The sequence below is a fragment of the Mauremys mutica genome, chromosome 7 (genome assembly GCF_020497125.1).
Source record: "Mauremys mutica isolate MM-2020 ecotype Southern chromosome 7, ASM2049712v1, whole genome shotgun sequence".
NCBI lineage: Eukaryota > Metazoa > Chordata > Testudines > Geoemydidae > Mauremys > Mauremys mutica.
The window spans coordinates 95,275,231-95,296,616 of NC_059078.1; the positions used below are offsets into that span (position 1 = coordinate 95,275,231).

General features: G+C 43.1%; 1 protein-coding gene across 2 annotated transcripts in view; it reads left to right on the forward strand.

Annotated features, from left to right (window-relative positions):
* Positions 1-20,632, forward strand: part of LOC123374412 (lysosomal acid lipase/cholesteryl ester hydrolase-like) — a 36,074-nt gene extending 15,442 nt beyond the window's left edge. The window contains exons 3-11 of one of the 2 annotated variants that reach the window (XM_045024353.1): positions 3,005-3,118; positions 3,372-3,489; positions 14,899-15,097; positions 15,894-16,003; positions 17,174-17,310; positions 18,369-18,515; positions 18,686-18,757; positions 19,767-19,835; positions 20,274-20,632. In XM_045024353.1, coding sequence (XP_044880288.1) covers positions 3,014-3,118; positions 3,372-3,489; positions 14,899-15,097; positions 15,894-16,003; positions 17,174-17,310; positions 18,369-18,515; positions 18,686-18,757; positions 19,767-19,835; positions 20,274-20,507 — 1,191 coding nt within the window. In that variant the 5' untranslated portion in view covers positions 3,005-3,013 and the 3' untranslated portion in view covers positions 20,508-20,632. The remainder of the gene's footprint in view (positions 1-3,004; positions 3,119-3,371; positions 3,490-14,898; positions 15,098-15,893; positions 16,004-17,173; positions 17,311-18,368; positions 18,516-18,685; positions 18,758-19,766; positions 19,836-20,273) is intronic. The other variant, XM_045024354.1, reaches the window with a different exon arrangement.
* The last annotated feature ends 754 nt before the right edge of the window (positions 20,633-21,386 follow it).

Below are 21,386 nucleotides of genomic sequence, written 5' to 3' on the forward strand. Positions count from 1 at the left end.
GTATCCAGTTCTGGGTGCCACACTTTAAGACACGTGTGGACAAATTGAAGAGGGTTCAGAGGGGAAGAACAAAAATTGGGCAGGTTTTCTAAAACTTTCATCCTGAGGAAAAGCTAAAAAAAACCTGTGTGAGTTATGGTCAGTCTGCCATATTATTCTGTCATAATTTATTCTGAATGCCAACATTTTATCAGTCTGGATGGCATTGCCACATTGAAAGAAATAATCCTCCCTTAATCGTGCTTGTGCAGTGGCATGAAAATATCTTAAGTGCACAGCAAACTAATAGGACAGTACTGCTAGTTTCTTTTTTCTCTCTCTCCCCTCTCTACATAAGGTGCCACTTAGCTCGCATGTTAGTACTGTATGCCAGTCCACACTCAGGAGACATGAGAACATAGTAAATTAAATGTCCCTTTTTTGTCTTTGTACCAAACTGCTGTAAGGGAGTGGCAGAGTAGATATGTTGTAACCTTATTTATTTTTTATACTCTCTGCTTGTGACTAGCATGTCTGTTTAGAGCAGGGGTCGGCAACCTTTCAGAAGTGGTGTGCCGAGTCTTCATTTATTCACTCTAATTTAAGGTTTAGCGTGCCAGTAATACATTTTAACATTTTTAGAAGGTCTTTTCTATAAATCTATAATATATAACTAAACTATTGTTGTATGTCAAGTAAATAAGGTTTTTAAAATGTTTAAGAAGCTTCATTTAAAATTAAATTAAAATGCAGAGCCCCCCAGACCAGTGGGCAGGACCTGGGCAGTGTGAGTGCCGCTGAAAATCAGCTTGTGTGCCGCCTTCGGCACGCGTGCCATAGGTTGCCTACTCCGGTTTAGAGAGACCACAAATTAACCATCAGAAGGAGTCCAGAGGAGAGTAGCAAGAATCATAAAAGGTTGAGAAAACCTAACCTGTGAGGAAAGGTTAAAAAAAACTGGGCATGTTTAGTTTTGCAGAAAGAATACCAAGGTAGGACCGGATAAGAGTCTTCCAGTATGCAAAGGCTATCATAAAGAGGATAGTGATCAGTTGTTCTCCTCCATGTCCACTGAAGGTAGAACAAGATTGGTGCTAAGGTTGGTTTTAATAACAAGAGGGCTGTGTCCCAAGAGAAGAAATGCACCTTGTGCAGCACTGGTGTCCACACTGGCAGCAGTAGGGAAGAGGAAGGGGACACAACACTCCCCACCCCCCAGTCACCCTGGCAACCCTCCTCCAATGGAAAGAGGAGAGACAACTGAAGTCACCAGCTGCCAGTTAGAGGGCACAAGACAGCCACACAGCACTGCAAGCAGTTTCTGACCCTGGGCACAGCCCCGATGCCTGGGAAAGCAGGAGGGAGGCTACGAATAGCTCTGTTTTCCTCCACATTGCAAGACTAGCCTGGGAGTGAAGCAGGAAGAAGGTCTCCCTGTAGCCAGACAGCACAGCACTGCCAGGCCCAGCAGTTGACCTATCTGTAACCTCAGCCAGCAGAAAAGCCTCAGAAGGGTACAATCTGCTTCTCCTGCCCCCACCTGCCCGCAACAGAAGGAGACAGCCTGGCTTGCCTGCCACCACCTGCAGCCTGTTTGCCCTGCAGCCAGCCCATACTGGATCTAGGATTTTGGATCCCGAGACCTGACCTGCTTGCATCTGAACCTGCGGGTTCCAAGCTTTAAAGACTGTCAGCACCGTTCCAGAAGGGTGAGGGTGTTTTAGTTCCTCTCCAGTAATCCCCAGGAAGGACCTGCATGCCTGCACCAGTCTTCTGAGTGCTCAGCCAGAAAGGGAATCTGAGTGAGTATCTTGTATTACAGCTAGATATAGATAGTTAAGGTTTAATCTTATACCATTAAGACACATTCCATCTGTGAAAGGGCTTTAATCTGCCTAGATCATCAAGATCTGCACTACCAATTCCCAGTATAATAAAGTGTGTTTCTAAGAGCATCTCCTTACAGGCCTGCAGCATGCCTCCACATGTACCACACAGGTACCTGAAATGTGGGGGACTGAAGGAGGAGACACTTGTGGTAGGAACATTAGGGTGTGTGTGGTCACATGCCCTAGTGTACTTGCCAGCATAGCTATTAGTAATTAAAGAGCATTATTAATATTGTTAATCATTTCAATCATTTAATATTTTTATTGATAGTATATTTGTCTTTAATCAAATTGTTACATATAGTGTATAGGTTTCAGAGTGGTAGCCGTGTTAGTCTGTATCAGCAAAAACAATGAGGAGTCTTTGTGGCAACTTAGAGACTAACAAATTTATTTGGGTATAAGCTTTTGTGGGCTAAAACCTACTTTATCAGATGCATGGAGTGGAAAATACAGTAAAGAGGTATAAATACATAGCATATGAAAAGATGGGAGTTGCCTTACCAAGTGGGGGGTCAGTGCTAATGGGCCAGTTCAGTTAAGGTGGAAGTGGGCTATTCTCAACAGTTGACAAGGTACACTGGCCTCATTAGCACTACAAAAGTGATTTCCACCCCTTCTTGTCAACTGTTGAGAATAGCCCACTTCCACCTTAATTGAATTGGCTCTGTATTGTACCTCTCTACTGTATTTTCCACTCCATGCATCTGATGAAGTGGATTTTAGCCCACGAAGGCTTATGCCCAAATAAATTTGTTAGTCTCTAAGGTGCCACAAAGACACCTAGTTGTTTATACAATTTATAGTAATTGTTTTTAACTTGTTTGGATTATTTTTTAGTTCAAGTGCGGTAGCCCCGGGGCCCTGCCTTAGGGTTTCTCTACGCTAGAGGTTCTGTTGGTATAACTTCTATTATGTGAGTGATGTTGCTGTTTGTTTGAGGCTAGTGTCTTAGCAATTAATGACCAGTATAATAACCACGCAGAAAGCAGGATTTTATAATATTTTTCCTAGAGTATAATACTACAGAATAAACATGAATAATAGTAAGCTACATTAGGACATAACTGGTACGGTTTGTGTAAGTTACCCTTGATTCTGATGGCTCTAACAGAGTATACATTTTTTTTTCTAAGTGACCCAAGATGTGGCTGACTGTAGTTGTGATATGTTTGATCCATGAAACTGTGTCAACGCAAGGACTTGTTGGCGATAACACACCTTTTAATCCTGAAACATTTATGAATATTGTAAGTAAAGTGTCCAAGGGTGGGGGAAAATCTCTGTGAAGCAATGCTACTAGTTAAATATGTAAATCTGTGGATTAAACTTTCAGAGCCTACAATAGATAATGCCCCACAGTTCAGTTTTCCTTGAAATATGATCCCACTAGAAACTCCTTCCAGTTAAAATCCTGAGTGCATACATGGCCTAGGAAAGCCTTTAAAAATTGAAAACCCATTGGCAGTCTAAGACCAAAGCCTTTGATTTTTCTTCCTACAGAGTGAGATTATCACCTACTGGGGATACCCCAGTGAAAAGTATGATGTTGTGACAGTGGATGGCTATATACTTAGTGTTAACAGAATACCCCATGGAAAAGTACGTGCTGGCAACACAGGTAAAATTGATGTCAATATTAAACAGGACACTTATTGTATCCTTATGATTAAGTAGGAAGCAATTTAACCTAGAACATAGACATATGTTCAAGAGGCTTACAGGGGTCCCAAAAAATCCCATGAGTTTGGTTTTATGGAGTTTTCATCCAATAAAGGGAGATTTATGGAGAAGGCTCTTCCCTGTAGTGCCCTGAAAGGATTTTCCTCCCACAGTCTACTCTACTCTGCAGCTCTGCACCACTCCTAACACCCATGATCCCCAACTGGCAGCACTGGTCCTGCAGAAGCCATGCTGCCATTGGCAGAATCCTTCTGTGGCTGTATAGTAGGTCGCACAGAGAACAAAGTTATGTTCTAGTTCTGCTAGAGTTTCAGTAGTGGAGCGTCTACAGGGCACTGACAGTGGGGGATGAGTATTACTGAATAGTCTCACCACCACCCCTGCGCTTGTACCCCAGGGAACCACTGGACCTCAGCCCACCCCTCTTTGCTCCTATATCATGGGGAAGTCTGGGCCCTTGTTAGAAAAGTGCTTATTTCCCGCTTTTTTTGTCAGTCAGTCTTCAAATGGGTAACGAGTCTCTCACTTAGTCATCTGTTTTATCTGTATGTTCCCATGGCGTAAACTAAAGCATGTACAACACATAACTGAATGTTAACCTACTTGTCTCATTTACTACAGTTAGGTTTCTAATCTCTTGCATAAATTCAGTATTGAAACACCGAAAGTATGTGATCACTTGTTTCTTTAAAATTTATAAACCAAAACTTTTTTGTTATGGGGAAAATCAATATTTATATTACCCATTTGACTCTAGGTGGACTGTATGGTTGTCTAGTGGGAACTCTTTTGGAATAAGAGATTCCTCTCAACTGTTGCTTTTTCGAAGACAAATAACCAAATGCAGTGGCTCAAAAAAATTAATATGAAAATGGTCAAGAGGAGAAAAGTCTTTATATGTAATGTTTGGATCTTATGCTAAACTAAGCCTATCCACTCTGCATCTGCAAGCAACCTTGCAGGAGTTAAGCACTGTCCTTGCAAAGTGTACAAATGCACAGGTAGTCTGTTTTCCCCCTGCTAATCCCTAGAGTATAGCTAAACAGGGCTAACCGTCTGTATAAAAATGGGAAGAAAATTCTGCAGTGAAGTGCAGTTTAAAGGTCACGAGAGGACAGTGAAGTGTGTATGAGGAACTGAGACTAAAGATGCAGGTAAGGATCTCAGCATAGTGAGAGGACAAGAGAAGGAGTACTGAGTGGGGAGGGAGGCGAGGAGAGAGGAAGTGGGAGGGAAGAGGAAAAATACAAGCAAAATAATGGGGAATGGAGAGATGATGGGGAGGGAGTAAACAAAATTGACAGACAAACTGAAGGTAGGAGAGGTGAAAGGTTTCTGCCTGTGGGTATGGAAAACTGAGTCTTGTTAGTATAAACTGTGTTGGGCATGATAAAAACCAGGATGACTAGAGTGCCACTGCTGCAATCCAGATGTTGAGATCTAAATCAGTTGCCCTGCAGAGAGCAACATTATTGCTTATCCAGAAGAATCACCAGCCATAAACCTAGAATAGAGACCGCAAGTCTGGCGGAGTTTTTTGTTTTGTTTTTGCTTAAGGGAAAATCTTTAGATCCTGGGAAGTGTCATTGTGCAGAGCTAATGGAAAAGGGTATGGTGCACAGCTAAGATGATCAAGAGTTGCAAAGCAGTCTTAGTAGGTGTCTGTTGTGTTAGTGTAAAGTGATTATTTAATACTGCTGTAAATGTATTTGTCATGTCATTGATGATAGGGCATCTAGAGCTATGGCTGAACATCTCTTTATATTTTAAAATCTAAATAAATGAATATTACCAATGCGTATTTGTTTGCGGGGGAGGTTGTTGTTTTTTCCATTGTATGCTGAGTGATGGCATGGCTAAATGAATCCATCAGGGGGAGCTATTGGATTGAAAATGAGGTTGTTATTGAGGTGATACTCAGCAATGACAAGGGGGTGGGGAAGAAGTACAGAAAGTCTATGGTGGGTTTCAGCAATCTATCAGTCATATAAAAGCTTCATAACAGTGTCTGAATTCAGTGCAAGTTTTGGTTATTGTTTTAGTTGAACACGTGCCTATGTAATGTGAAAACCCATCATGACTGGGTGCCTGGGATGGGCCACACTGAGAATGCCACGGTTAGGGCAGACCCCAAGAAATGGGGAAGACAATCCTCCAAATGTTGGTGATTTATTCTACATATTCACCAAGCCGGTAACAAATAACTTCCGTATCACCACACTGGTTGACAAGAAGTCAAACACAGTCCCCTTTAGGCATTCCAGCCCTTGGTTCCCATCCATACAAATTGGTCTAATAGAGTGAGTGGTTACTACTGAAAACACATTTCACCATATGTGAGGTTCTTCTACTCCCAAGGGATCAGACACTTATCCCACGTCAATATGTATCTCAGCTCTTACCCGAAAACCACACTGTCAGCCAATCCTTAGTAAACTAACAAAAGACTTTTTGTTAAAAGAAAAGAAGAGTTAAAATGGTTAATAGATTGTATACATATAAATGATTGCCAAGTGCTTATGTCAGGTTTGAGTAGAGATGGAATAGTCTGCTAACTTGTAAAAAGCCTCTCTGGAATCACCCAAATAGATTGGGAGTCATTAGTCCTTCTTCAAAGCTTCCTTGATAGAAATCCAGTCTGGAGAATGAAGCAGGAAATTAAGGCCTTGTCTACACTACAGGACTATTTCGAATCTACTTAATTCGAATTTGTGGATTCGACCTTATGAAGTCGAATTTGTGTATCCATACTAAATACACTAATTCGAACTTCTGAGTCCACATTCACGGGGCCGGCGTCGACTTTCGAAGCGGTGCACTGTGGGAAGCTATCCCACAGTTCCCGCAGTCCCCGCTGCCCATTTGAATTCTGGGATTTCCCCCCAATGCATGCTGGGGGAAAAAATGTGTCGAGGGTGGTTTTGGGTAACTGTCGTCATTGAACCGTCAATCACGCCTTCACTCCCTCCCTCCCTGAAAGTGCCTGCGGGCAATCTGTTCGTGCACTTTTCTGGTCAGTGACAGCGTGGACGCCACAGCACTGCAAGCATGGAGCCCGCTGCGATCCTCGCCGTTTTCTCCTCCTCGCACTTTATCGTCCACCTCTTCCACATTCAGCTGCTGAGAAATTGGGCTACTTTTCAATGGTTCTGCAAGCACTGGGGGACCATAGGGGCCTTTTTACCAACATGAACGTCGTATGGCCGGGCAAGGTTCCTGATGCGTGTGTTCTCAGGAACTGTGGGCTGCTCAGACGCCTGCTGGAAGGTAGTTTCTTCCCGTACCACGAAATAACTGTTGTGGATGTGCATTTGCCTATAGTGATCCTCGGTGACCCAGCCTGCCCGCTAATGCACTTGCTCATGAAGCCCTATACAGGCGCCTGGGACAGCGACAAGGAACTCTTTAAATACCAGCGAGCAGCGAGCAGCGTGACCTGTGACTGTTCAGTTTCTTTACAGAGAAGCTGAACCTGCCCCTGTTTCTTTACCCAGTTACTGTTGACTCTCCTCTTCGGTTAAATACCCCGTTCTCCCCGTTTCCTCCACTTCCAAGACACGTGTAAAAATAAAATACATGTCACACTGTTACTGAGGAGAGGTTTCTTTATTCATGACTTTTCGTTAAAGGGTCGAAACTGGAACGCAGACTGCGGTGGGTAGGGTGTGCGCTGATGTAAAGACCGCCTCTAAACTCAAGGAATGACAGGCTCCTGCTCCTACAGCGGTCCGCATTGCCGGACTGCTTGTTTCAACGGAGCCTGCCATCCCTCCTTTTTGGGATTCTGTGTGCGGGGGGCTATGTGGCCTTGTGGCGGAGGAGGACGGATACAGATTCCTCTGCTGCGTGACTCAGCGGTCCACAACAAGGACCGCTGTATAAGATCTGTACCCGCCCTCCCCCGCTAAAAAGTCACATCCCCACCGCCCACACAGAACCTGGAAACCACCTCCCATACCGACCACGGTGCCTGCTGACTGCACTGTGTGTGTTACCCGCTGCTGATCCGGCCCCCATGTCTGTACCCTGCGAAAGGTGCCTGTCCTATGCAATTAGCAACGCACTTCCCCACGCACCCCATTCAAACACAGTCTTCAGTGAGGAAACATGACGGAAACAGTACTTAACAGCAAAGTATTTTTATTACTTAAGTACACAGTTATGGGATGGGACTGGGATTGGGACTTGTTTGAGTCCGGAAGGGAAGGACTTATGCAAACGTAGGGTATGAGAGCTTTTGGTTACTTGAGCACTCTGCTGGGGTGCAGTGACAGTATTCACGGCCCAGGGCGGGCATCCTCCTGGTTATTTAGGGTGGTATGTGACTTTGTGGCGGGGGAGGGCGGTTGCAGAGATACTGCCGGGGGCTCTGTCCTGCAGCGGTCCTGCAGAACATACACAAGTCGCCGGAGCGTGTCCGTTTGCTCCCTCAGTAGTACAAGCATTGCTTGACTCGCCTGCTTGTGTTCCTCACGCCACCTCTCCTCCCATTCGCTGTGTGAGCGCTGGTACAGAGAGACTTTCTCCCTCCACTGCCTCTGCTGGTCCGCCTCGGCTAGGTAGCAGCCCACACATTCATCGAAAATCGTGTCCCTTGTCTTTTTCTTTCGCCGCCTAATCTTCGCCAGCCTCTGCGAGGGGGATGCTGTGGAAGGTCTGGAGACAGTGGAAGCTGTGAGATGGGAAACAGTTAGTTAATTCCTTGCAATGATACTTTTTTGCGAACAATTAACAGAGTCTAGGCTGTCTCTGTGAATTTTTTGTTGAGACCCCTGTGCCTGCTGTTGCACAAATCATTTGCGCGGTGGATTCTGGGTAAATGTCACCAGTCATTCCTTCCTCCGGGAAAGCAAGGGCAGACAATCATTTCGATCACGTTTTCCATGAAATGCCCTGGCACACGCCATAGCGTGGCAACAATGGACCCTATTTTGCCTTTTGTGTATGTCACCGTATGTGTACTGTATGCCGCTGACAGAGGCGGACCAGCAGCGCTACACAGCAGCATGCTTATGCTTTTGCATGACAGCAGCGATGGTTACCAGGCATACTGCACCGTCTACCATACCATGAACTGGTAAGAAGACGGTAATAAGATGGTCATGGTTACCTGTCCTTTTGCACTGCGTCATTTGGTGCTGTCATAAGTGCCCCTGGTCGATCAGCCAGGGGCGCAAAAGCAAAATTTGGGAATGACTCCCCGAGTCAATCCCTCCTTTTTGGGTATCTAAAAATAGAATCAGTCCTGCCTAGATTATGTGCAAGTGTACTAGAGAACCACTGTATCATACAACCAGAGACCACAGCTGCTCTCTGTCCACTCCTGCATAAATTTTGAGCTGAACGCTATTCACAGGGTGTGCTCCTGAAACAACCCCAGCTGTTCATTCCGTTCTTCCCCCAGCCTTCCTGGGTTCCAATACCATTGTCCCCCCACTTGTGTGATGAAGTAATATAGAATGCATGAATAAGACACAGGTAGTCGTTTGTGAGAAATGAGTGGAAGGAAGCCTCCAGCTGCAATGATAGTCCAGAGATGACATTAAGGGGTGTGGAGGAGGGAGCCACTCATCCCTCTGCTGGTCCAGGGGCAATTGAATCTTTTCTTTACAATGAAGGGTGGGGGCTGATGGATCTCAGCCCCCTGTTGCAATGATGAGGACGGTTACCAGCCATACTGCACCATCTACCATGAAAAATTAGCAACAGGCGGCCTTGACCGACCGGTCCCAAGCAAGTTGGTACGGTTGTCATGGTTACCAGCCCTTTTGCACTGCCCCATGTGCCAATAGGCTGATGATGAGGATGGATTTCCATCGTTTTGTACCATCAGCCATCCATAGCGTGGGGGGAGCAAGGATGTTGGTGTTGAGTGCTGCACCATCGCGTCTACCTGCAGCATTCAGTACAGATACAGTGACATGTAAAAGAGTCAACAGAGGATTGTTTTCCCTTTAACTTCTGGGGGTCGGGGGGGTGCGTAAATTGCCGAGCTATGCCCCGACCCACCGCGGACACTGTGTTTGACCCTAGAAGCATTTGGAGATCAGCCAAGAATGCAAATGCTTTTCGGAGACAGCAGGAACTGTGGGATACCTTGCGTCCTCGTTCCCCCCTCCCTCCATGAGCGTCCATTTGATTCTTTGGCTTTCCGTTACGCTCGTCACGCAGCTGCGTGCTGAGTCTGTGCTATGCCGTCTGTCCGTTTATTTATTAAAAATACTTTGGACCAGGCGTAACGTAACATTTCTTCCCCTACTTAGATGCAGGAGTCTCCGAGCGAGATCACCGTGAGGACAGGCACTGAAGGAGATAGAGAGCGCATGCTGCGTGAAATCTAGCATGAACCACGGACCTATGCAGCCGTGCTCTGGGAGGCAGTGCTCCCTGAATACCGCATGAAAGCCTCGCGCGGAAAAGTGTGCTATCACGGAGCACCCAATAAGGCAGCTCTCCCCAGGAACCTCCTGCTGATGCTTATCGATTAACGGCAGGAGAGCTTCGTGGCGTTCTCCCAGGAGGATTTCTGTTCTATCACCATATATACAGAGACCTCCTTTTCACACACTTCAGATTCCTGTTATATTAAGAATAAAAGTTAACATGGTTAAAGCACTTACCAACTGCTCCTACCCCTGATTCAGGATCCGGGTTCCTGGCCGGGGAGGGTTGGTAGGGGATCTCCGTGACGGTGATGAAGATATCCTGGCTGTCGGGGAAACCAGCGTTGTAAGCGCTATCGCCTGCCTCGTCCTCCACAAACCCTTCCTCATCTTCCCCGTCCGTGAACATCGTCGAGGAACTGTCCGTCGACACTGTCCCATCATCAGAGTCCATGGTCACTGGTGGGGCAGTGGTGGCAGGCTCCGTAGCGTCCGTTGGCCGCTTTGATTTTTTGGTAGCCTTGTCTGGGGTCCTTGATTTTCACGCGGCGCTGCGTTGCATGACAGCTGTATCCTCTGTCTGTATCATGGCTTTGGAGACCTTCTCGTAGGTCTTTGCATTCCGTTCGTTGGAGCGCAGCTCCGAAAGCACAGACTCCTCGCCCCACACACCGATCAGATCCAAGAGTTCCCGGTCAGTCTATGCCGGGTCCCTCTTTCTATTCAGAGATTACATGAACTCCTCTGCTGGAGAGCTCTGCATTGCTGCTGGTGCTGCGGAGCTCGCCCCGATGTGCAACCAGAACGTCAGATTCAAACCGCCCAGACAGGAAAATGAATTCAAATTTTCGCGGGTCATTTCCTGTGTGGCTGGGCAGAGAATCCAAGCTCGGGCTGCTGTCCAGAGCGTCAACAGAGTGGTGCAGTGTGGGATAGCTCCCGGAGCTACTAAGTTCGATTTCCATCCACACCTAGCCTAATTCGAACTAGCCATGTCGAATTTAGCATTACTCCACCTGCCGGGGTGGAGTACCAAATTCGAACTAAAGAGCCCTCTAGTTCGAATTAAATGGCTTCCTGGTGTGGACGGTTGAGCGGTTAGTTCGAATTAACGCTGCTAAATTCGAATTAAAGTCCTAGTGTAGACCAGGCCTGAGACAGAATGGAGATGTTCCAACTGCAATTTATATCCTCTGTCATGTGCATGGAAATTCACTATCCCAAATAAAGCCCAATGCCCCTTTTGTATGGAAAATTACTGGCCCAAGATGGAGTCCAGGGTCACATGGCAAACCATGCAAGGACCTGTGATATGCTCATCAGCTTCTTGCTGTCTGAGGCACCTGCAGGAAGACCTACTGGGTGGGATGAGTTTCTTCAATGGCCCATTGTGAGCACTGATTGTCCTTAATGGGCCATCAACACCAGTGATGCAAGTAGATTTTTAACTCTTACCAGTATGGCATCTTCCCTCCCTCACAAAAAATGTTCCATGACTAGAGCCCTGCATGGATACAGATTTATATCCATGGATAGAAATTGGTATCCGTGGAACTGCAGGGCTCTTCCGGGAACTGCAGTGGCGAAAGGAGCAGAACATGGTGCCACAGCTCCCAGAAGCCAGTGTTCCGCACCAGCAGCTCCTCTGGCATGGCTGTACTGCCCCCAGCCCTGACCTCCGATGTGGCTGTACTGCCCCCAGCCAGGAGACGCAGCTGTGTGGAGAGGCTGGGGGGCAGTACAGCTGTGCCAGAGGAGCTGCCAGTGCAGGGTGATGGATCCTGGGATCGGTGGCCCCATGTTCTGCTTCTTTTGCCACTGTGGTTCCTGGGAGAACCCTGTGGTTCTGTGGATACTGATTTTTATTCATGGATATCCACATCTGCAGGTATAAATTTGTATCCATGCAGGGCTCTACAATTCATTTTTTAAAATGTCTTTCCGGTACAGCGTACCAGCAATAAATGTTTTGATGGGATGGCGTTCCTGACCATACTGGCTTACTTGCATCACTGATCAACACATAGTTGGCTAGCCCTGAACTAAATTTATCTAGAGGGGGTTACACCCAGGAATACAACACATGTTTAAGATACAAGTACACAGCCAATATTCATAACTTCAGATACAAAGATTATACATGCATATAAACAGGATTATCATACATAACAGATTGTAACTTTTCCACTGATATCTTACATACTTTGTACAAGATTTAATGCAACTTTGTAACAGTGGTGACTTTATTATTGTAACTAGTCAGTTGTATACAGCATCACACCCATCTCTTCAAGTAATCAGCAGATAATGGTCCTCTCCTCAGGGCCTAGATTCAAAAGGCTTGATTTATACTAATGTTTGAACCTTAACACTTTTTGTCCCAAAAGTCCATTCTTGTTTTGCACATTCTTCAATATAGTCCTTTTGATCATCCAGATCTTGCATCACATCTTCCTCCTAGCAGGGGCGGCTCCAGACCCCAGCACGCCAAGCGCGTGCTGCAGGCGGCATGCCGCGGGGGGCGCTCTGCCGGTCGCCGGGAGGGCGGCAGGCAGCTCCGGTGGACCTCCCGCAGGCGTGCCTGCGGAGGGTCCGCTGGTCCCGCGCGGCTTCGGTGGAGCCGCGGGACCGGCGACCGGCAGAGCGCCTCCCGCGGCATGCTGCCCTGCTTGGGGTGGCGAAATGTCTAGAGCCGCCCCTGCCTCCTAGAGAGGTTACATATAATCCCAGACCACAATAATACATAAACTTTAATACAATGGACCCCAAAAGATACTAAAAGGTAATTAAATAGGATTTTTTTCAATGATATTGCAGAAAATTGCCTTATCTGTCACACTGGCAATAGAAAAACCAGGGGGAGAGTAAGATAATATCTTTTATTGGACCAATCTGTTGGTGAGAGAGACAAGCTTTCAAGCTGCCCAGATCTCTTCCTCAGGTCTGGGAAGTGTACTTAGAGTGTCACCGCTAAATACAAGATAGAACAGATAGTTTAATGTAAGTAGGTAGCACATATTCCATGTGGCTACTTCACCTTGAGTGGTCCATTAGAATATGTAGTAGTTTAGCATAAGTAATTATCTCTTCAATCTGGTATTTAGTGGTGACACTCTAAGTACACTTCCCAGACCTGAAGAAGAGCTCTGGGTAGCTCGAAAACTTGTATCTCTCTCCAATAAAGTTAGTCCAATAAAAGATATTACCTCACCCTCCTTGTCTCTCTAATATACTGGAACCAACATGGCTACAACAACACTGTGTCTGGGAACAATAGAGTATTTTAAAAAAGGTTTTAAATCTGGTTTTCGGCTTGTTCTGATGATTGATGGTTCAATATATTTTTAATTTTGTATAAAACTTCTCTCCTTCCATCAATTTCATTTTTGCAACCTTAATTTTTAATATCTGCATTAATTTGCAAAGAAATCATTTAACTAGTGTCAATTGTAAATATACTTCCTCACTGTTTAGATCTCAGATCTTTAGTTTTAGATAACGTATGTTAAGGACTTGAGCTATGTTGTCTATTTTAACTACTTTGTTGGAGTTCCGTGGGGTGGTTAAATGTTTCCATAAACTGTTGCAGTGGTGTTAGGGATGGGGAAGAAGAAGAGGTGGGCAACTGTGGAAGGATAGTAGGTTTAAAGACAGGAAGGTGAGTGGTGCTGGTCCCAGTTTGGTCAAGACTCTAGTGAAGGCAAAAAAACCTCTTAGGTAGCATCATCCCCTTCAAGCAGTTCAAATCTCTGTGTTCTCTGGCACCACTTCCTGTGCAGTAAAACACATAGTCATTTCCTTGCTGGGCTCGAGCTGCCAGTTGTTTTCAGGAGGGGACAGGGAAGGCTCCTATACCTGCCAGTGTACTCTGGACACCAGGTCCCCAGGTCAAGTGATCACAACATAGATCAAACTTGAATTACTGCTAATTATGGTGTCCATAGGTGTAAGTGCAGTGAAAGGGATTCATGCTCTTTAAGGGAAAAAGGTCTGAAATGCAGTGGTATAAGGTGCTCTGGCACTGACTTCATGACACTTTAAAAAGCCAGTTAATATTATAGGACTGGTTCCCAAACTTTTTTCCCCAAGGAACTCTTTGGCATCTCATGTGTCCTGTTCCCCTTTCATTTCTGGTACTATCGGAACACCCCCTCCAGGATGACCCGGCATGCATAGTGTGTCAGAGGTCACACTTTGCAGAGGACACCATTTTGAGAACAAAATGGCATCTTCCACATGGCAAAAGAGCCAGAACGCTGTTCCAGTGTGTGCTGGTTCTGGCTCCAGGGACCGACCCCAGCAGAGCACACGGCAGACCTGCAGAAGTCTGGGGATCCCACTTTGGGAATCACAGTATTATAGCAATGATTAGGAGGGGTCTGAACATAGCCACATGATGGTGGGAGTAGATCGTGAGAAACTACTGCACCAAGATACGGTTATTATGGGAATTAGTGTGGACTGGGTGAAGAGGCTGAGAGAGGCTGTATATCCAGTATTCAGGATGAAACTCACATCTTTCCAGGCATGTACTGCTTGGAGCCTGAACTACACAACAAATATTTTTTCTGATAATCAAATATAATAGGACTAATATTGAAGTACACCTTCAGTATGCATTTAGCCATGGTAATTATAAGCCATTCCCTTAAATTTTCTCCTAAGTTTTCCATATTTAGTTATTATAGCATTTGAGAAACATAATTTTTCCATAAAATTGTTCGTTGCTTAAAATTCAGCAGTACAAGTGAGAGAATACTTCTATGTAGTTTTCCTGTTGTAAGAAGTGTCTTTAAGGAATTCCACATTACAGTCTCTGACAATTCAATTTAATCCCTCTATGGCTAGAACTAGGTGTTGGAGTTAGGAGTTTGGCTGGGGCATGAGTGTCATTTTATTATCAATGTCACAGAACTTTTGGTTGTGTGGAATATGCAGTTTCTTTCTTTCTTTCTTTCTTTCAGGTCCAAAGCCTGTTGTGTTTCTGCAGCATGGTTTACTTACAGAAGGCAGCACCTGGCTCACCAATGTGGCTAAAAACAGCCTGGGCTTCATTCTGGCAGATGCAGGCTATGATGTTTGGATAGGAAACAGCAGAGGGAACACCTGGTCTAGACGACATGTAAACCTTTCAGTGCACCAAGAGAAATTCTGGGCTTTCAGGTAGACTATAATTTGGGAAAAACAACGATGTGACCAATTTATTTTGTTTTATAAAGTGGTGGTGTGAAAGCTTTCACTAATTCAGTGAGAAACTAATAAAGAATTAGGCTAAAACACTAAATGTGTCCAGTAATTTTGAATGCCCAATTTGACAATTACACCTGGATTATTTCAGAGGTGTTGAACACATCCAGTTCCATTCAAATCAATTGCAGTTGTAGATGGTGAGCATCTCAGAAAATCAGGCACTTGATATGTCAGACGGCACCCCCAGAATTAGTGGAGAAATTTAAATATGTAGGTGGTGTTATTGTCTCTTTCTCTGTATCATGCTTGGAGTTCTTTAGGAATTACTAAATTTATTATGCATACAGGATAAATTAAGTGAAATCAAATGCCTTTTAACCGTAATATGAATTTACTAAAGGACAAAAAATTTCAAAAGCCTTGCTACAGTATCTGACAATCCATTGTCAGAAATTGCCATTAGAGACTCTGTTTAAACATAGTTGCAACTAACATGGATATGAGATAGATAGATATATATTTTAATACACAGTTTGAAACAGTGAATCATTCTGACTGATATAGTGGAAAAGGATTTAAACATGATTCCTTACCTCAGTTTCTGGCCCAGTGTGGATGGAGCCATAAACATTCGAGGCACTTTGGGGAAACAATATGGAGAGGCTTGCAGTGCATGTGCTATGCCTATTCTATGGTTCAAAGACATTTTGTGTTTAAAAGTATAGACCTAATTCTATTACACTTAAAGGTGGTACTTTTTCCTTTGTAGCTTTGATGAAATGGCTAAATATGACCTTCCAGCAGTGATTGATTTTATTGTGCAGAAAACTGGACAAGAGCAGTTGTATTATGTTGGCCATTCACAAGGCACCACTATAGGTAAGTTAAGGGGAATACTGTGTATCCTTATTTACAGAAATAACTGTCCATTATAAGCTAGATCTCTTCCCTCCTTTGCTACACACCCACTTCCCATGCACACATGCACCCTGTTTCCAATTCCCTTTGTTTCTGCTGCAAAAACCACAGGCAGCCAGAAGAGAATTTTTAGGGCAGTGTCATGTCCTGGTAGCTCTGTCATCTGAAAGTCATGTTCTGTTCTTTTCAGACTTGCACATAATCATTCCATAACCCAGATGCAACTGGAGTGTGTAGTTAAGGTGCACACCATAAAGTACAGATTTTTATCTTGGGCCTGCCCACTTTAGGAAGAAAGTGTATTGCTAGAACATGTGAGTTAACATGTTTCAACTAGCACATTATAAAATCCTAACAGAGAGCAGAAACATTGTATTTGAACACCTGTGGTTCACCTTGGCCAACTAACTTTTTAGAACACCATTGCCCTGTTTTCACTAGGGTTTAGAATTGCATAATAGCTGCCATATAGAAAAATAAACCATTTTATACTAGGGTGGACTCAGAGAAATTCAGTTAACAATTCTTTTGATGTATGAACCACAGTAGGAGCCTGCTCAGCATTACAATGGTTATTTGGGTTCTGCAGTGCTAACAAGAGTAATAAATACTTACTTCATTTGCTCACATAAGTAAATCTGAGCCTGGCAATACAGAGGAAGGACATCTGAGTAGGAGGTGTCATTCTGACAGTTGTTTTTCCGACTTTAATCACACTTTATGGGAAATCTGACGTGCACACTCAGGACTCTACTTTCAAATAGTCAAAACCTTGTTTTAACACAGCATTTCATTAAGCTAATGCAAAGGCACTAAATTACATTCCAGCTGAATTCACCTGAAAGAAAGTTTCAGACTGCAAGTGTCATCATCTCATCCTCAAACTTCAATGGGAACTTCCTAGTACTTGAGTCTTTTGAAAATTGTGACCTAGCACAGCACTTCAAGGTGTGGGCCACAAATGCAGCTAGAGAATGTTTACATTATAAACAGCCTCTGTTTTGAATTGACCCTTTGAAAATTCTCAACACTTCTGTTCTCTTTGCAGTTTGTAAAATAGTTTTTACAAAAACTAAACGTTGTGCCTGAACTCCACAATAGTAATGTGTACGTTTATTCCTTCATTTTCAGCTTTCATAGCATTTTCAACCATGCCCCAGCTGGCTCGGAGAATCAAAATGTACTTTGCCTTAGCTCCTGTAGCCACAGTGAAATATGCCAAATCCCCATTGACAAAGCTTGCATTACTTCCCAATTCAATTATCAAGGTATGCAATTCCTTCACACAGAATATCTATTGGCCAAAGCTAGTGGGACCTTTTGGTGGGGATTCTAAAATGAGTTGAGACACTGTAGAATATCCAGTGATTTTTAGTGTGCAATCTGCATCACTGTTAAAGCTAGTCACATACATTGGTCCGTAATCTGTATTTATGGTGCCAAAATTTACCCTTAAAGTATGTTATAGCAGAATTAAAAACTGATTAGAGGCATGGGCAGACTTCAGATTCATGGGAGAGTGGAAAAAATCTTGGATTATTCAGAGAGTGCATGAATTAAAGGGAAACACAAGAGGTGTATAAAATAGTAAATGGTGTAGAGGTGGTAACAAAGCATTGCCACTCTACCTTACCCTTTTTCCTAATACAAGAAAAGGGTAGCATGCCGTAAAACTGAAGGGCAACAAATCTAAAACTCTAAAAGGAAGAAGCTAGCAGGATTCAAAGATGGGTTAGATATTTTTATGGGTAATTAGGATATTCAGCTGTACTATGTAGGATACAAAATAAGGATATCAACCTTATTGCTTCAGGGTACAAACTAATCATGAACTGCCATGAGTTTGGAAGTTACTTCCCCCAACTGGCATGAATCTGCATTATGAGGATTTTAGTATCTTCCTCTGAAGCATGTGTTACTGCAGAGAGCAGTAACTGGACCACTAGCCTGATCTGGCATGGTAATGCCAATAACTTTTGCCAAGAGACTAAGCGATAGTTTAGCAGGCCCTGAAGGTTGCAAATACCAAAGAAAGAGAGGAATTATTTAGGACTATCCAAAGAGTAAAACTAGGAAGAATTAAGGATTAGAAAATAGTAATCGAGATCTAAAGGAAGAATTCTTAACAGTGAGATTTTTGGAATAGGGAGTTGACTTCCAAATGGTGGAACCGTCCTCACCTGAATTATTTAAATATACATTGAACACAGAATGTCCCCTATATTACATCTGAGTTCTAGCATTAATAGAGGGAAGGGAAGGAAAGGGAAGATTTCATCTCCAATATCTGTAATTGTAATAAATATAAATCTTTGTAATTTTACAGATTTTATTTGGGAATAAAGATTTCTTACCCCACAATTACTTTGGTGAGGTGGTTCCTGTTGAATTTTGTAGCCATGAGATATTATCAGAGATTTGTGGTAATATCCTGTTCGTGCTGTGTGGATTTAATGAGAACAACTTAAATATGGTATGTATAAATCTACAGCCGTTCCTCAGGGGTTATTTTTTTTTGTTTTTGTTTTTTTGGTTGAAAGACTGATTTATCCTTTAAATTGTCTTCATTGATTTGTGATAAATAAATAAATGGAGCCACTTTCTGAATGAAACTTCTTGTGAAATTTAAATGTTTCTTTTCAGAGCCGAGTACATGTGTATACAGCACATGCCCCAGCAGGAACATCTGTACAAAATATGATTCATTGGAAACAGGTAGAATTTCTGAAACATAAAGTGCCCTTCAATTATAATGTAACAATTATATGTGGTATTTTGAAAATTGATTTATGGCCAGTCTCCCATACTATTATGTCAGGAAATGTTGTCATTCAGAATAAATTATCAATCCAGATGGCATTGCCTCATCGAAAAAATTAATTTTTCCTCAATGGTCTAGCATAGTATATTTTGCAAAACAGACCCTTGGCAGTGTCATGAAAATACCTTAAATGCACAGAAATCTTATAGGGCAGAACTGCTATTAAGGCCATTTCTACATTTACCAGAGATTGACACTGCTGTGATCAATGCGCGGGGGTCAATTTAGCAGGTCTGTTGAAGACCCGCTAAATCAACAGCAGAGCACTCTCCAGTTGACTCCGGTAAAAGTGCACGGTAAGTCAATGGGAGAGTGTCTCCCATCAACGCAGCGTGGTGTAGACACTGCAGTAAGTCAACCTAAGCTATGTTGACTCCAGTTACGTTATTCACATAGCTGGGGTAGCGTAATTTAGGTCAATTTACCGTGGTAGTGTAGGCAAAACCTTAAGTTTTTTTTTTCCTTGAGGTAAGATGTTAATTATCTTGCAGATTGATATTGATTGCCAACCACACCAGACTACATGGGAATGCAGTAAACAAAATATCTATTTTTTTTCTGTCATGCTATTTAAATTATAGATAGCTATAGCAGAGTAAACACTGTGTAACCATATATTTTTAATACTTTCCACTTGTGGCCATATATCTGTTTAGAAGCACCAGACTTGCTCTGCCAAATCCATTCCAGTTCCCTTGGGGTATATATGACAACCCAGTTTTCCTTCAACTGCTGTCTGCCTGTATTTCACTCCCTCAGGTTTTTAAGGCAGAGGGAATTATTAGCCTCTACATGTGAAAAATCTGCAAATGTATGAAGTAATGAACCTATCTTTTCCTCACAATGATCACAATTATGTTTACTAAAATATATATAAATTTGATTTTAATCTTTAATCTCTAGGCAATTGAAACTGGTAAACTTAAAGCTTATGACTGGGGAATCCTGTTCAACCGTTTGCACTATAATCAGGTAAACCTCTCCAAATGGGGAAATATTTGTCTTTTTTTCTTATATTTTTTTTAAAAGGGGGGGGCGGAAAGGGGAAAGAGATAACACAGGTTAGGAACCAAATTCAAAAATTATTTCAAAATAGAATCAGTTAATTGGTCTTTTCTTCCAGTTGGAATGTCTAACCTTGCATATTAAAATGTATGTTTCTGTTCTGCTGCTGTTTCTTTAAAGAAACTAGGAAAACTTAGTTCCAAAAATGATGCAGTGAATTTTCTGGTTGAAAATTCAAATGCAAACTGTCAGGAAATTCAAAATGTCTGATTCACAACTCCCTTGTCCTCAGTGCTATCCTTTCCAGAACTACAATAAATCATTATGAAGTTGTTCTTTGTTTTAAATAATCCTCTAGTGACATGAAACTCTTTTTTTTTCTTTTATAAACCCCCTTTTTTAAAGGATACTCCTCCCTTATACAATGTGAAGCACATGCAAGTCCCAACTGCAATGTGGAGTGGTGGAAATGACTTGCTCGCTGACCCTAGGGATGTTGCCCTTTTGCGTCAACAAATCACTAATCTGGTTTACCACAAGGCGATTCCTGAGTGGAACCATCTGGATTTCATCTGGGGCCTCGATGCACCTAAGCGCATGTATAATGAAATCCTCGACTTGATGAGGAAAAACCCATGAAAATAATGATCCGTGAAAATAATGTGGCTGTAGGATCAAGGATTTGATTAATTTCTGTTTATATCTGTTTTTCTTGATTTTTTTTTTTTTTTTTTTTAGTGAACTACAAAACTATTTTCACATAATGGTCTATATTCACTATATTTACTTTAATAAGATTTTCTTTAATGATCTTAAATATTAGGTCAGCGACACATACGTATCCAAAAAAAGTCATTGAACTAGCAAAGTAAATTTTTAAAGCACCAGACACAAGTTTTAAGTCTTCTGTTTTCTAAAGTATGTGTCGTAAATTAAATACATCATGGATAGGAGGGTAGATCTGCTTCCAAGATGATTTTCTTAGCTGGTGTCTGGATGACCTTTTTCTATAAGGTGAATTGAATGCATGGGGCACAACTGATACATGTGGCTAGACTAGACACGCAATCACAATGCCCAATTTCAGAAAAGCACCCAAGCTGTTTCTTACTTTTAAATATGTAATTCCTTTGATGTCACTGGAACTACACTGATTTTAATGCAGCTGAGGATCTGGGCCAGACTTTATTCCTTGGTCCCAGTCACCCACCTAGGGTCAGGGTCAATACACCTGTCACATCACCAAAAGTCATTCTGCACTAATCCCAGTGATTATCAATACAGACCATGAAGAGATCCAATAGGCATGTTTTTTTATTGTCCCCTTGAAGAAGAAGGTAGTCGGAAAAGGCTATGATAAGGAGATTGTTCTATATATGTATGAGCCAGGGCCGGCTCCAGGTTTTTTGCCACTCCAAGCAAAAAAAAAAAAAAAAGCAGAAGTGCCGGCTCAAGCACGTGCTTGGAACGCTGGTGTCTAGAGCCGGCCCTGGTATGAGCTAACATGTGCCATTAACT